Raw genomic sequence first — 13,101 nt, 5'->3', positions numbered from 1 at the left:
CGGGAAACACTTCACAAGTATTTTGCAAATGCTGCCAATGCTTCATTACAGACCAGCACAGCAAAAATCCACCCACAAGAAACCCCTCCACAACAGTTGCTTCAGCTGGGACTGTTTAGTTTGAAGAAGAGGAGGCTGAGGGGAGAGCTCATCACTCCCTACTTGAAAGGATACTGTGGAGAAGTTGGTGCTGGTCTCTTCTCACAGGTAATTAGTGACAGAACGAGAGGGAATGGCTTCAAGCTCCAACAGGGTGGGTTTAGACTGAACATTAGGAAAGAATTTTTCACAGAAAGAGTGGTCGGGCATTGGAACAGGCTGCCCAGGGAGGGGGTGGAGTCACCATCCCTGGATGGGTTTAAGAGGCATTTAGATGGGGGGTTGGGGGATATGGTGTAGGGGATGACTTTGTAGAGTAGGGTAGATGGTTGGACTCGATGATCCCAAGGGTCTCTTCCAACCTAGATGATTCTATGATCTGGAGATGCTCTGCCCCGTGACCAAAACCTGATCTTCAGAGGCGAGGTGAGAACAGGGAGATGACACAGATGGGTTCTGATGCAGGACCAAGTGATGGGACTCAAATGCATTTAAGGGGTAATTTATACGGAACAAGAGGTGGTAAACTAGTTGTCCCTGATCTTCTCTTCATGAAATTTCTATAATCTTAATCACTCAAGCCCATCTCAGCACACACACAAGACCCAAGGCTGTTTCGATGTGCTGGGTCCGTGAGGTCCCATCCTCTCTGGTCTCTCCAAGCGATGGCCCCAGAGTCACCAGCCACAGGGCAGACCTGAAAGGCAAGCTGCCCACCCGCAGCGACTGCTGCCAGTTCAAATACAGGCTTTTAAGTTTATCTCCTGGCTACTGCTGTACAGAAATTACCATCACCTGAAACTACTGGTTGTTTTAACAGGAGATTGGCCACGAAAATCATCAAACGTGAGCGAGCACCTTCCAGTCCCTGGCTGTAATAGTCCTGTCCATTCCTCTCCGGGATTACTGTCGTCCCCCTCGCACGCTTGGGTACCAGCCAGCCTCCTAACAGCGAAATCCCCAGCACCTGCCATTACCCAGGTAAATTATATTTTTTCAGTGGTGGAGATTGTGTTACTTGAAAGGCAAGACCACGCGCTCCGAGGCTGCCTGTGCAGCTTTAATTCACGTGTGCAGGCAGTATGGCACAGCACAGCCTTTAATTACAGGCTCACTTACTCTATTTTCCATTATAGGCGCAGAAGAGACTCGCAAGGAAAGCAAGGGAGAGAAATGGAAATGAAGATGGAGAGAGGGAGGCAGAGGAGCTCCTGTCGAGGTGGGAATGCCAGGCGGGAGCTCCCGCGCCGGCTCTGGTGGCACGGCACAGGGCAGGGGTGACCACCGCATGTCACCTCCCTGCCACCCGCTGCTCACGTGTCACCTGTGACTCCACCTCAGCAAAATCTACGCTGGCATCTTCTCTGCACTGCAAAGTTTGCACTGCCCCCGTGGTTTTTCCACCTCTGCCCCTCCACATCCAAGTTGCACCATTTTGGCAGACCTTGGCATTGCCATGCCAAATTAGTATTAATAAATATTTAAAGGCTCTCAAAGCAAAGGGAAATGTCTCTTTAATGAGAGGGAAGGTCTCCCTCTGGAGCTGATGGCTGGGATGGACGCGGTGTGTGGTGCAGAGCATTTTGGTGCCCAACAGTTTGCTCCTATTTCCTTTTAAGCCTTGCTCAACTCCAAAGCTGAACAGATCAGCCCTGGTTCTCAAACTACAATCATTTCCACAGCTACCTGAGGAATTTGGGCACAAAGAAAACACCCTGAGCTGACTCCGGGATTTAATGGCAGAGGTAGCACTGCCCATGCACCATGCCATCGGCCAGTCCCACCTCCAGCTCCATCACAGCATGGCGGTGGAGAGACACCCTCCTGCACTGCAACACCCACAGGTGCTACAGGGAATCCAAAAAACCACAGCCATTTCAGAAATCCCAAAAGAAAAGAGTTTCAGGAGCAGCAAACACCAAGACTGCAAAAGGTCTGCCCAAGCCCCATGCCCTGGTGGGCTCCACCATCCCCACATGGTGGCTCAGCCCAACACTGCGGAGCATATGAGGGGCTTTTTGCTCCTGCAAACCCCCCCTTGAACCCGGAGCCGCTCCAAAGGGTCTGCACAGGGCATTGGTGCGGCCGACTGACCTGTCCAGAGGGAATCGTGCTTCGTCCCCTTTGTGGAAGTCAGTGCTATTCTCCAGCCTGGCCAGGATGTCCATCCTCTTCATCAGCATCTCCAGCATGTCGCTCATTCGCCGCAGCACCCCTCGGGACTCCAGCGCGCCCATCACTGCAGGCACATCACAAAGAGCGAGTGAGACATGGTCATGGGCTGGGGGCTGCTGTGTCGGACCCAGAAAATACCCCTCCCCATGGCTTCAGCCCCAAAACTCCTGGTGGTCCTGCATTCCCCAGCCCCGCTGATGGGCTCGGTGGTTTAGAAACCAGCTTAGATCACTGCTGTCCCTGATATCTCCTCCCTGGCTCTACCCATGGACCCACAGCCCATCATCCTGCCCATGGGTTGATCCCAGCCGAATCCCACTGGGCTGCAGCTCCCGATATCCAGCTGTTACACCAGCCCTGGATCCAGCATCCTCCCCCATCTCTCCGGGTATAAATTCCTGACTTGTCCATCCCATCCAGCCTGTCCCGAGTGCTTGTGGCAAACCAGCTTTATTCTCCAACCTTACCCAAGCAGCCTTTCAGTTTGCACTTCTGTTTTTTCCCCTCTTCCAAGACCCACCCAGCCCAGCGTCCTGCCTTTGACAGCAGCCAGCAGGCCACGCGGAAGGAAAAAGCAGGGGAAATGGGGCAAATTGGTGGTCCTCCCCCAACACGTCCTCCCACCAGCACTGGATTTCCCTGTTGCAGAGAAGAATTTCTTTTCAACGGGGCAAATAGGTGGTCCTCCCCCAACACGTCCTCCCACCAGCACTGGATTTCCCTGTTGCAGAGAATTTCTTTCCTACCCAAATCTGCTACAGGCTGGGTGCCCCAGCATTGGAAGTCGCTCACCAACGGTATGTGTCATCTCATCAACACCCCCCAGCAGGGAAAGCCCCCAATTTCCAGCCCCATTTAACTCTCTGCTTCCCATGGGTTTGCACATCACCGACCCGCTGCTGTGCCAAAAGCTCCGGGGGACAGATGAGCTCCTGGCTCCCAGTTTGATCTGCTCTCTAGTGACAGGCAGCCCTGAGCCCACAGCCAGGGAGCAGAAAATAAAGCTCCTGTTTCATCTCAGCACGGCTCATTTCACGTTAGTAATAACTTAATCAGCGCATAATCCCCTGAACTTCTCCCGTTTAGCTTATCTCCACCGTTCCACTCACACGTGCTTTTCAAGAGGCAGCACATATTTAATTTCGGGAGCAGCGGGAGGCGGGTGAGCAGCTGCCGGACGCTCCAGGTGGCCATGGGGACTGACGGACATCTCCTGCATCTCCAAGCAGATGCAAAACCGGGTGCTGCAAAGCCAGAGGGTGGCTGTGCTGGTGCATCCCCCTCCATCCCCCACCCCGGCACCACCAGCCCCAGTGCCCTCCCAGCTCCCCCAGTAAAGCATCCTCTCCAGATGCTGCGGTGCTGGAGTCCCAGCTGCCAGGGGTGGGTTCTCCAGCTCTGATGGAGGGGGGCTGCATCGGGACCGCAGCCAAATTGGGGGCTCCAGCACTCACATGTCCCCCCACCAAGCTCCTGCCCCAGCAGATATGGCATCACCGTGGTGGCTCATCGCTGTCGGCCACGTGGCATGTGAACACCAGGGTACAAGCCAAGCCTGAACCTCTCCCAGAAGCTGACACCAGGCCAGCCAGACCTCGCCAAGGGCCGTCTTCCACACTTGGCTGAGATTATCAGCAACACATTATTTTTTTCCTGACGTTATCTAACGAAAGGGAAGAAAAATGGAGAGCAAAAGCAATTCCTCAACAAAAAAAAAAACAAACCACCCCACCACCACTCATGGAGATTGAAATTGGGCTCTTTCCCAAACAATCCCTCACTCCCATGGCAAGAAGTCGGCAGCTTCTGCTTGAATTGGTGGGTGCCCAAGGTCCTATACAGCCCCAGAACTCCCTGGATGTGTCCATCAACGCAGGAGCCACCTCTGCCCATCGCACTGGGAAGGTCTCCCAACCCTCTGGACGGGACCCAAGTCACAGGCTGTCCCATTAAATGGTAGAAATGGTAATGAACTTGCAATTAAAAGATGCTACGGGGGGGAAAGTGGAAACTTGGCCCCTGGAGCTGAGTTTGTACAGGGGCCTCCCCAAACAGCTGAGCAAATCGGGCAAAGACATGGCCAAGAAAAACAGAAAAGCTCCAAGATGGGCTTAAATCAGAAAATCCCCATCAGTTATTTCCCTGTTGGACTGAGCCCACCCCAGTGACATCCCCACCATGGCTGGGCTGTGTCCATGGCTGGCAGCCCCTGGCACCCTCCACTGACCCCAGGCAGCTTCCAGGACTGACCGCTCCCAGAACTGGGATTTCTGCTCAGGATTTGCTCCTGCTCTGACATCCCAGCACTGCCAGCGGGTCAGAGCTTAGACCTTGAACTCAGCTTTTGAGCGAGACAGAGACCGAGCATCCTTCTTGCATGCTCCTGGGCTGGTGGGTGAGTCTGGAGGTCAGGAAAGGGACCCCATACAATCCTTACAGCTGGGGTTAAGATCAGAAGGACTTAAGCCACATCCACCACGTTTCCATGGATGGAGTGGTGCTCCTGGCCCAAGGATTTGGATCCCAGCTTGTTTTGGCCGGGAGGGGGGGTCACCACGAAGATGGAAGGATCATGCTTGGGAAGGCAATGGAGACACCCAAGAGCTGCTGCTGCTGCCTTTGCCCCCCAGGGCTGGGCTGTTGCCCCAGTCTGTAGCCAAGTTGCATTTGTTTAATTACAAAGGCCTGTTTAGTGGGGCAGCTCATCTGGAATTTAAATGGCTGCTCGCAAAGCCCAGGCAGAGAAACAGCTCTGCCCCCTGATTAAAACCCAGACACACGTACAGAGCGTGTCCCTGCAGAGGAGACCTGGGAAACGCCCTTTCCCTCAGCTCAGGATGGGTCCCAGGAGCTTCTCCAGCCTCACTAAGGGAGCTTAAGCCTTCCCTGGGCAGGGGGACAAGGGAAACTGAGGCACGGAGCTACACAGGGCTCAAGCTCCCAGCAGGCAGCAGCGAGACGATGCCCATGGCAGGCACCCCAGGGTGCTCAGTGCCACATCCCCAGCACCCAAGGAAAATTCCCCAGGGATCACCCCATGCTTGAGCAGGAGATGGAGATGGAAATTGCACCCACAGCCCAGGCCACCGAGTCAAGGATGCTGTTGTGACTCCTCACCGCAGACGCACACCCCATAACCCAGCTCTGCTCCCAGATTGCTAAGGAGGAACCGGGATATTTCCACTGGGGAATGAAACCATTTCCCCCTGGATCCCAGAGAAGCTGGTGGTGAGCAGAGCTGTGAGCCCCAGTCTCCCAGCACCAGCCTGGCCCCGCTGGCTCTGCCGAGATTTCCCCTCCTGTCACTGCCATCATCCAATTTCCCAGCTGGTTTCGAGCAATTCCAGGATGCTTTTCAACAGCAAAGCTCACAGTTTTACTGTCAACAGTGAGCGGAGATATTCCTTCTCCAATAAAGAAATAAAAAAACCCAACACCTCAAATCCTAAGTAAAAATAGAAATAAAACCCTCCCTCAGCCTTCGCTGGGTTATCTTTTTGGGCACCCTGCCGGAAAGCAGAGCTGTCGCGGGGCACATCTCCCTGGCTCTTGGAGACGAAACCGAAGCCCTTCCTCATCAACACCTCTCTTTTTCTGTTCTTGGTCTTTTTTTGTTGCTGCTGTTGTTGTTCCAGAAGCTTAAGGAGGATAACAAGAACAATTTGACATTTTTTGGCAACGATTATTACATCTCTTGGAAAGCGTGCCTCATTAAAACCAGAAGAAAGGAGGAAAAGTGCTGAAGTGACTCTTTTTTAGAAATGCCAGAGCCAGGATTAATTTGTTAACCTGAAGCTGAGACCCAGACCCCGCCGAAGGGCTGCCTGGCAGCGGGTACCAGTGGAGGGGATTTGGAGGATGGAGAGGAGCCCGGCTGGGTACCCCCAGCTTCTCCCCTTCAGCCAGCGATGAAGATGCCCAAGAGACTCGCCAACAGCACCGCGGGCAGACAGGAGAAACCCAAACCCAACTCATCAGCGTGAAAGCCCACCAAAATAGTCCTGCAAGATGCTCTTTTTTAAAAAAAACAAACAAAAAAACAAACAAAAAACAACCAACCACCACAAGCAAGCTTCTAATTACAAAGGAAAAATATTCTAATTACCCCTGATAATCAGCAATGATGGGAAAGAAAACACCAGTAAAACTGCTCAACAGATTAATTGGAGTTTGCTAAAGTATGACAGGTTTTTGACAGTTTTCCTGAGTGGCAGCCACTCTTTAAAGGCAATCACTGAACCTGACAGAGGTTTTCATAGCAGCACTAGGAAATAATGATTGCAATCAATCATATCTTACTGGATTTCATGAGACATGCTGGTAAACACAGCAGAGGGAGGAGAATTATTTATGGTGCTTCAGAAGAGCATACAGCTAAGTAATTGGATGAAATCAGGGGAAAAAAAAAAGAAAGCATCCCCTAAGGGTGATGTCTAGTGGAAGAAGAAATAGTTTCCCCACGAAACCAGTGGAATAGTCAACAGCCAATCTGCTCAAATTTGGATGGGTCGAAACCCTGGAGAATTCACTAACGATACACTCATCTTTAAAATACTTTCTTAGAGCGAACACATCCCTGGGCAGGCGTCCCACCCCTGCCGTTACCTGCTGCCAAAACCTCCGGGGACAGGAGCCAGGAGGGATGTGGGGGTGAGTTTTGCTGGGTGTGTGGACCTGGACACGGGAGTGAAGTTCAATGCCAGGTGCCTCGGGTGCAGGAGAGCAGCTGGGAAAGCATCGTTTCATCCAGCAGCTCCAGCACGGCCACGGCATAGGGGCTGGGACCAGTGGAGGTGATGCAGAACGGCGCTGGTGAAGCCCAGGCTGTGCCACGGGATGGAGTTTCCATGCTCAGGCATCGTGTTTTGGGATCCCGAGCATCCTCCCCACCAGCTCCACCCAGCACCTCACAAGCACGGGTGGGTTGTCACCCCATCACACCAGTTTGCGTGTGGCACCGGGACACTTGGGCTGAGGTTTTCAAAAGGAGGTGGAACACTTTGGAAGAAAAAAAAAAATATATATAATTGCATTTTGGAGGCACGTTCCCTTTAGCTGCTTGGATTGATTCAAAACTCCTTGCCCTGCATAGTTGCTGGACCCAGATGACATCTCCCCGTCCCTGGGTCACTCGGCCCCATCCTGCCCGAGGGGTGTCACGCTGCTTGGTGCTGGCTTCATGGTGAGGAGATGGGGAAAGAGAATCACGTAGAGGAGCCAGCCCCAGGAGCTGCACACCAGCACTCTGCCCAACACCTTCCTCGCATTTTCCTCCTAGAGGGTGCAGGTCCCCAGTGCTACCCCATGGGTGCAGAGGTGGCACCTCGCTTTGGGTGCCTACAGGGAGCCCATCCACCCAAAAACTGGTCCGGTTTCAACATGAGAAAAAGCCTCCCTGACCCAGCAGCCATAAGAGCCCATCTCCTGGGGGAAGACCCAGGCCCACATCGGTGTGAATGGCGCTAAAACATCCCCCTGGCATTTAAAATGCAATTCCATAATATATCTCCACTGTTCATAACGCGGTTGATTTGTTGTTGGTTTCCCCCCCACACTTCTCAGACATAAGTCATATCCCTCCTGGCTGTCTCACAACAGCTCAACGCTCCAGCATAAGCAGGGAATTTGCTCAGAGACAGTAAGATATTACTTACGTCCATCGGAAATACCAGCTGAATTCATTTCAATCTAAAGCATCATTTGCCTGGCTTTGTTTTTCTCCTTTAAAGGACAACTTCAGGCTACTTAAACCCCTCGAAAGGACAGTGTACTTTTGAAGGATTTCTTAGAGAAGAAACTGGAGGATCCCCTACGCAGCAGGACCCAGTTCCTCGGGTGATCGATACCCAGATGGGGACCCCATCCTCCCAGAGGGCACCCACCCAGGCACCTCGGGAGCAAAGCATCACCCCTTTGCTTCTCTCCTCCTCCCACGCTTCTCTATTTACTTTCACTATTGATTTTGATTCAAGCAGATTAAAAGAGCAAAGAGCCAACCAGCCAAGGGCTCCGGCTAACTCTGACACAATAATCCATTCAAATCACAGCCCAGAGACCCAGCACCAACTGGCAACAAGAAAGCCCAGGACCAGGACGGCAGCAATGGCCACCTCCCATCCCCATCCCTTGGGCAAACCTGCCCCAAGGACAGAGGATGTCCCACTGGGTGGCTGCACCCCTCGAGGGCACCCAGCCAGTTGTCTCCAGCAAACCCTCCCACATTCACCATTAAACTGCTATGGATTTATTATTTTAATTTATGCAGAAAAAACACCGACCTGTTCAGCCAGTGCCCCAGCACAAAAAGCACAAGGAGGCACACGGGGAGTTGTCACACCACCACCAGTTTGCACCCTGAGGAGGCCACGGAGCAGCTCAGGGGCTGCCAGTGAAGCGGATGCTTCTGGACGGCTCCAGCTGCACCATCGATCTGCTGCTGAGCCGCTGGTTCCCTGGTAATCAGCCAAATTAAGCAGCCTTAAGCCACTGGCTGGTAAAGTAGATTATGTCCCACCTGCCTGCTATCATCTACCCCCTGGATTTATCCAGCCCCTCATCCACTGCTATGCAATCAGTGGCAAACGTGCAGCCTCAGGGATGTTTTCACTCCTCCCCACCACATCCAGGGGCAGGCAGAGTCCATCAAGCCCCGCAACGCCCTGAAAGGCTGGCTCTGGCGCCGTGGGGCTGGCAGCCCTGTGCCACCACCCAGCCTGGCAGGAGCCAACCCCTCTCCTGGACAGCCACAGACTTGGGTTCTGCTCTCCCGTGCTGCCAAGGGCTTCATCAGCCATGAGCCATACCTCTGCTTTCCTTCTGCAGCTCCACACCCCAGCAGGTCCTCCCCCAGGAGGGTGATGCCCTTGGCAGGGTGGTGCCCCCCAGGAGGGCAATATCTCATGGGCAGGTGATGCTCCCCAGCAGGATGGTGCGCTAGGTTTCATGGAGGAGCTTGGTTAGAGAAAGGTCTTGAGGAAACCTCAGCCTCCAACTCAAGGTGCCACCAGCCCCATCTTCAGTTTGCTGCTTCTCAGAGCATGGAGGGAGGGTGCCAACCCCACTGGGTCTGGGGTCTCACTCCCTCACTTGGGGCAGCCCTTCAGCTGCAGGACCCCGAGCTGAGCCTGCAGAAGGGGTTCCTGCTGCTTCTCCAGCCAAACCAAGCTCCCCTTGCCCCCCTGCCCGAAAGGAAGCACCCGTAAGAGCAGACGGCAGCTCTATCTCCATCCTAACACATGTTCACTCCCTATTTCCATATAAATAAGAAAAGGCAGGAAGCTGAGCAATACAAATAGACACTTACATTCACAGACAGGAGCATTTCGCTACCAAAAGGGAGAGTTCAAGGCTGTTCCCTCCAACTTTTCTTATTCCTTTCCCCCCAGGCACACACCCCAGACCTGGAGGCCCCCGTGGGGCATAGGAATGGTCCCCCGAGCCCTGTCACGAGCCATCACTCTCCAGGCAAAATGAGCGTGGTCATGTCCTCCTCTCCCCGACAGCCCCAGGAGATGGGCTGGGGGAGAGGAGACAAATATCCCCAACTTCAGCACAAGCTGCAGTTTAGCTTTTATTTATTTCCTTTATTTAACCCCATCTTTTTCCCCTTTCTCCATTCCCCTTTCACTCTTTTTAAGAGGTACCAGCAGGGTATTTTTAGTTGCTCCTCTATTGCCAGCCAGCACTACTTTAAATTGCGGTTTAAGCTGTTCTGCAGTGCTCCAAACACCTCACGCTGCAGCCGAGGCTTTCAAACTACAAGATTAACATCGATTTTAAATTGCTTCCTAAAACACAAGCGCTCCAGCACAAGGCTGGCTCAAGGGCAGCTGCTGGTGGCACAGTCCAGAGGAGACACCAGGGTCCTGGGGCACGGCTGGACCCCACACCAGGCTGGATGCTGTCAGCACTGGGGGTGCACCCAGGTTTTTGCAGCCAGGACCCCCCATCTCCAGGCAATGAGCAGCACACACCAGCCCCATGGCAGAGGGGAAGCCCCAGAGCAGCTCCACGGACCCACAAGCCAGGGACACCCCCCCATCACCAACCCTTGGTATTTTCAAGAGAGGCATCACTCCAAGGGCATTGGCATTTAACTCCACCAGTTCTTCTCCGAACAGCTTCCATTGCTGACCTGGGGAAAATCATGTTATCAGGAGCCGATGCCCCCAGGATTGCAGGAAATCAGCCCAAATCCCTCGGGGGCAGAGGAAGGATTCAACCCAGCGTTTGCGTACCCCGACATCAGCCCAAGGAAGGCTTTGGGAAGCTCAGCAGCACCATCACTCCTCTGGCTCCTCACGTCCAGCGCTCCAGCCCACAGCCTTATTTACAGCTGCCCCAAAAACGCTATGTTTCAAAACCAGCAGAACTCACTAATTTTTAACATTTCCAAAATGATTACCGTTTCTCCTTCAGCCAAAAAATATTGGCCAAACAGTGCCGGGCATCCTGCCACTCGGTTTCCAGGGGTGAATAAATCATCCCCTTCCTTCAAACCCATCAGCCTCCACCGAGCCTGGCAGCCAGACCCTTCCAGCAGCAGCAGAACGGGGCAGCAGCCCAAAGCAGAGCCCGCAGGAGCCGGGGGGCATTGGCAGAGCCATGGGACCAGCCTCAGCTAATCTCTCCCCGAGCTGAACCGAGCCCTGCTCTCTCCTTTAGGCCAGAGAAACAAATAAATCAGTGGGAAAAAAACAGCTTTTTACAGAGGCTGCTATGGTTCCCACTGTGCTAGTTTTATTTTCTGAAGTACCTGCTGCCTCCCGGGCTCAGGATGAATTCTGATTTAGGAGTGAGAAGGGGTAATAAAAGCATAAAGAGCCATTAACATTCTTCCTGGCCGTGGCGGGGTGTTTGCTCATCACACGTTGATGGAAATGCCATTTGACTTCCTTACGAGCAATAGAAAATCAATTAATTGGTTTAATCATTCCCTGGGAGTCGCTGCTTACGGAGATAACAGAGTGTGGGGGCCAGCGGGATGCTGCTCCCCCCTCCTCCGGCGCGGCGGTGGCAGGGAAGGGGCCAGCACACACCACTGCACCCACCCCAGCAGCTCCGCTCCACCAGTTTAAGACTCATGAATTCACACTTCCACCTTCCAATAACTTTGGTGGCGTTATTTTTTATTTTTTTAAGCCTGCAGGCATCCAATTCTGAGCAGCAGCTGTATCACACAGGCACTTCTTCACGTAAGAGATGTGTTCCCCAGGTAGATTAAGCATCAATCACTGCTACAGCACCCCTTACACCACTTCTTACCCCTCTGTGCCCCACAAAACACCAAATCTGCATCCTACCCCCCCAAGCACACCCCCGCAGAAGCGGGCACTGACCCCTGGTGTTGCCCGGAGCCCCCCCCAGACAACTTTATTTTCCTTATTTTAACAGCGCCCGTTCCCCTGCCTGCTATAGCAATTTAAGCAATTTTAAGAGCAGTAAAGTTTTACACGTCCACTTTAAACTCCCTTCCCAAGCGTGGGTTGGAGACGGGAACACGGTGCACGTTCACCAGCCCGAGGGGGGATGCAGGGACCATCTCCGGGGTGCCCATGGGGACACCAGAAGAAGCAGATATAGGAGAGGACACGCTTTTAATCAACCCCCACTTCCTCCACCCGGGCAAAGCACTGCTCTGCTCCGAAAAGGTGCAAATTAAGGACACCCTTGTGTTGCCCAAGGGGGTGCGATGGCAGGACCAACACCCAGGGATGCTACACAGCAGGCAGCTGACACCCACTGTGGCACCCAGCAGCGCCCACGGCCATCACCAGCAGCCATTCCTCAGCACAGAGCACTGCTTTACCCCATAATTAAAGAAGCCTCCCCACACTCAACGGGAAGAGCAGAGTAAGTCGTTATCACTGCCGCGTGCAGCGTTATCCACTTAAAAGAGCCCCTGGAGCCACCAAGCATCTGGCAGGAGCTGGCAGGGGTTGTGTCTGGGTGAGGGGGAGGCAGGGTTTGAGGCAGAAAGCCCTCGCCCTGCACGTGGGCTCTGCCTTGCTTTGGCATCTCCTTCAACCTCCTCCTCCCCACCGATGCTCGGACAACAAGGAAGCCGGAGGATGGTCCCGAGCTGCAGGAGCTGGCAGAGCACAGCACCTCTGGGGCAGCTGGAGAGAGGGACCCACCACCCCAGCCTTCTTCTGGGGGAGGAAAAAGCAAAAGGCCATCTTCTTCAGCACGGCTCCTCGCCAAGGAGATGCTCCCAGCACCAACCAGCTCGGCTTGGCACTAACTTCTTGAAGCACCCACTGGCTGCTCTGGCCCCTGAAGCTGCTTTGGAGCAGCTTTGGATGGGACAGACTCAGGGAGGCTGGAAACAAACCCCAGGCGTCCAAGAGCTGCCCAGCACGCTCCTCCCCACGGGTGTCCCCTGCCTGGCACCCTTCCACTGACCACAGATCCCAGGAGACTCAAACCCAGCTCTGGATGCAGCAGGATGAGAATTAAGCATTGGGGACAGGCAGGATCTGCGTGTCCCAGCTGGTGCCAGGGAGGTGACACGCACCCCCTTACCCAAACCCTCTCCACGGGGACACGCTGTGGCTAACAGCCCCACCACTGCTGTGGGAAGAGGGGATGGGAGAGGGGAACCTCCCGCTGCTTTTGGAGAGGGTTTTCATAAGTAAATTCTGGATTGAAATCATGAGAACAGCCTCATCCCTCCGCCTGGACAAGCGCCCCGGGCGCTGCCTGCAGACAGTTACCCAGAGCTGCTCAGCAGACAACAGCACAACATAACACAAGGAGAGGGTTGTAACTCATTTGGGAAGAAAATGGGAATAATTAGCACCGAGTTTGCTCGGAGCAGAGCCCGCC

General features: G+C 53.8%; 1 protein-coding gene across 2 annotated transcripts in view; it reads right to left on the bottom strand.

Annotated features, from left to right (window-relative positions):
* Nucleotides 1-13,101, bottom strand: part of MGAT5B (mannosyl (alpha-1,6-)-glycoprotein beta-1,6-N-acetyl-glucosaminyltransferase, isozyme B) — a 73,878-nt gene that overhangs the window by 43,855 nt on the left and 16,922 nt on the right. For both annotated transcript variants that reach the window (XM_014949411.1, XM_014949421.1), the window contains exon 3: nt 2,194-2,338. In XM_014949411.1, the coding sequence (XP_014804897.1) occupies nt 2,194-2,338 (145 nt within the window). The remainder of the gene's footprint in view (nt 1-2,193; nt 2,339-13,101) is intronic.

This window comes from Calidris pugnax, unplaced genomic scaffold, assembly GCF_001431845.1.
Source record: "Calidris pugnax isolate Ruff unplaced genomic scaffold, ASM143184v1 scaffold9, whole genome shotgun sequence".
Lineage (NCBI taxonomy): Eukaryota > Metazoa > Chordata > Aves > Charadriiformes > Scolopacidae > Calidris > Calidris pugnax.
This window is presented reverse-complemented; position numbering and strand designations above follow the sequence as displayed.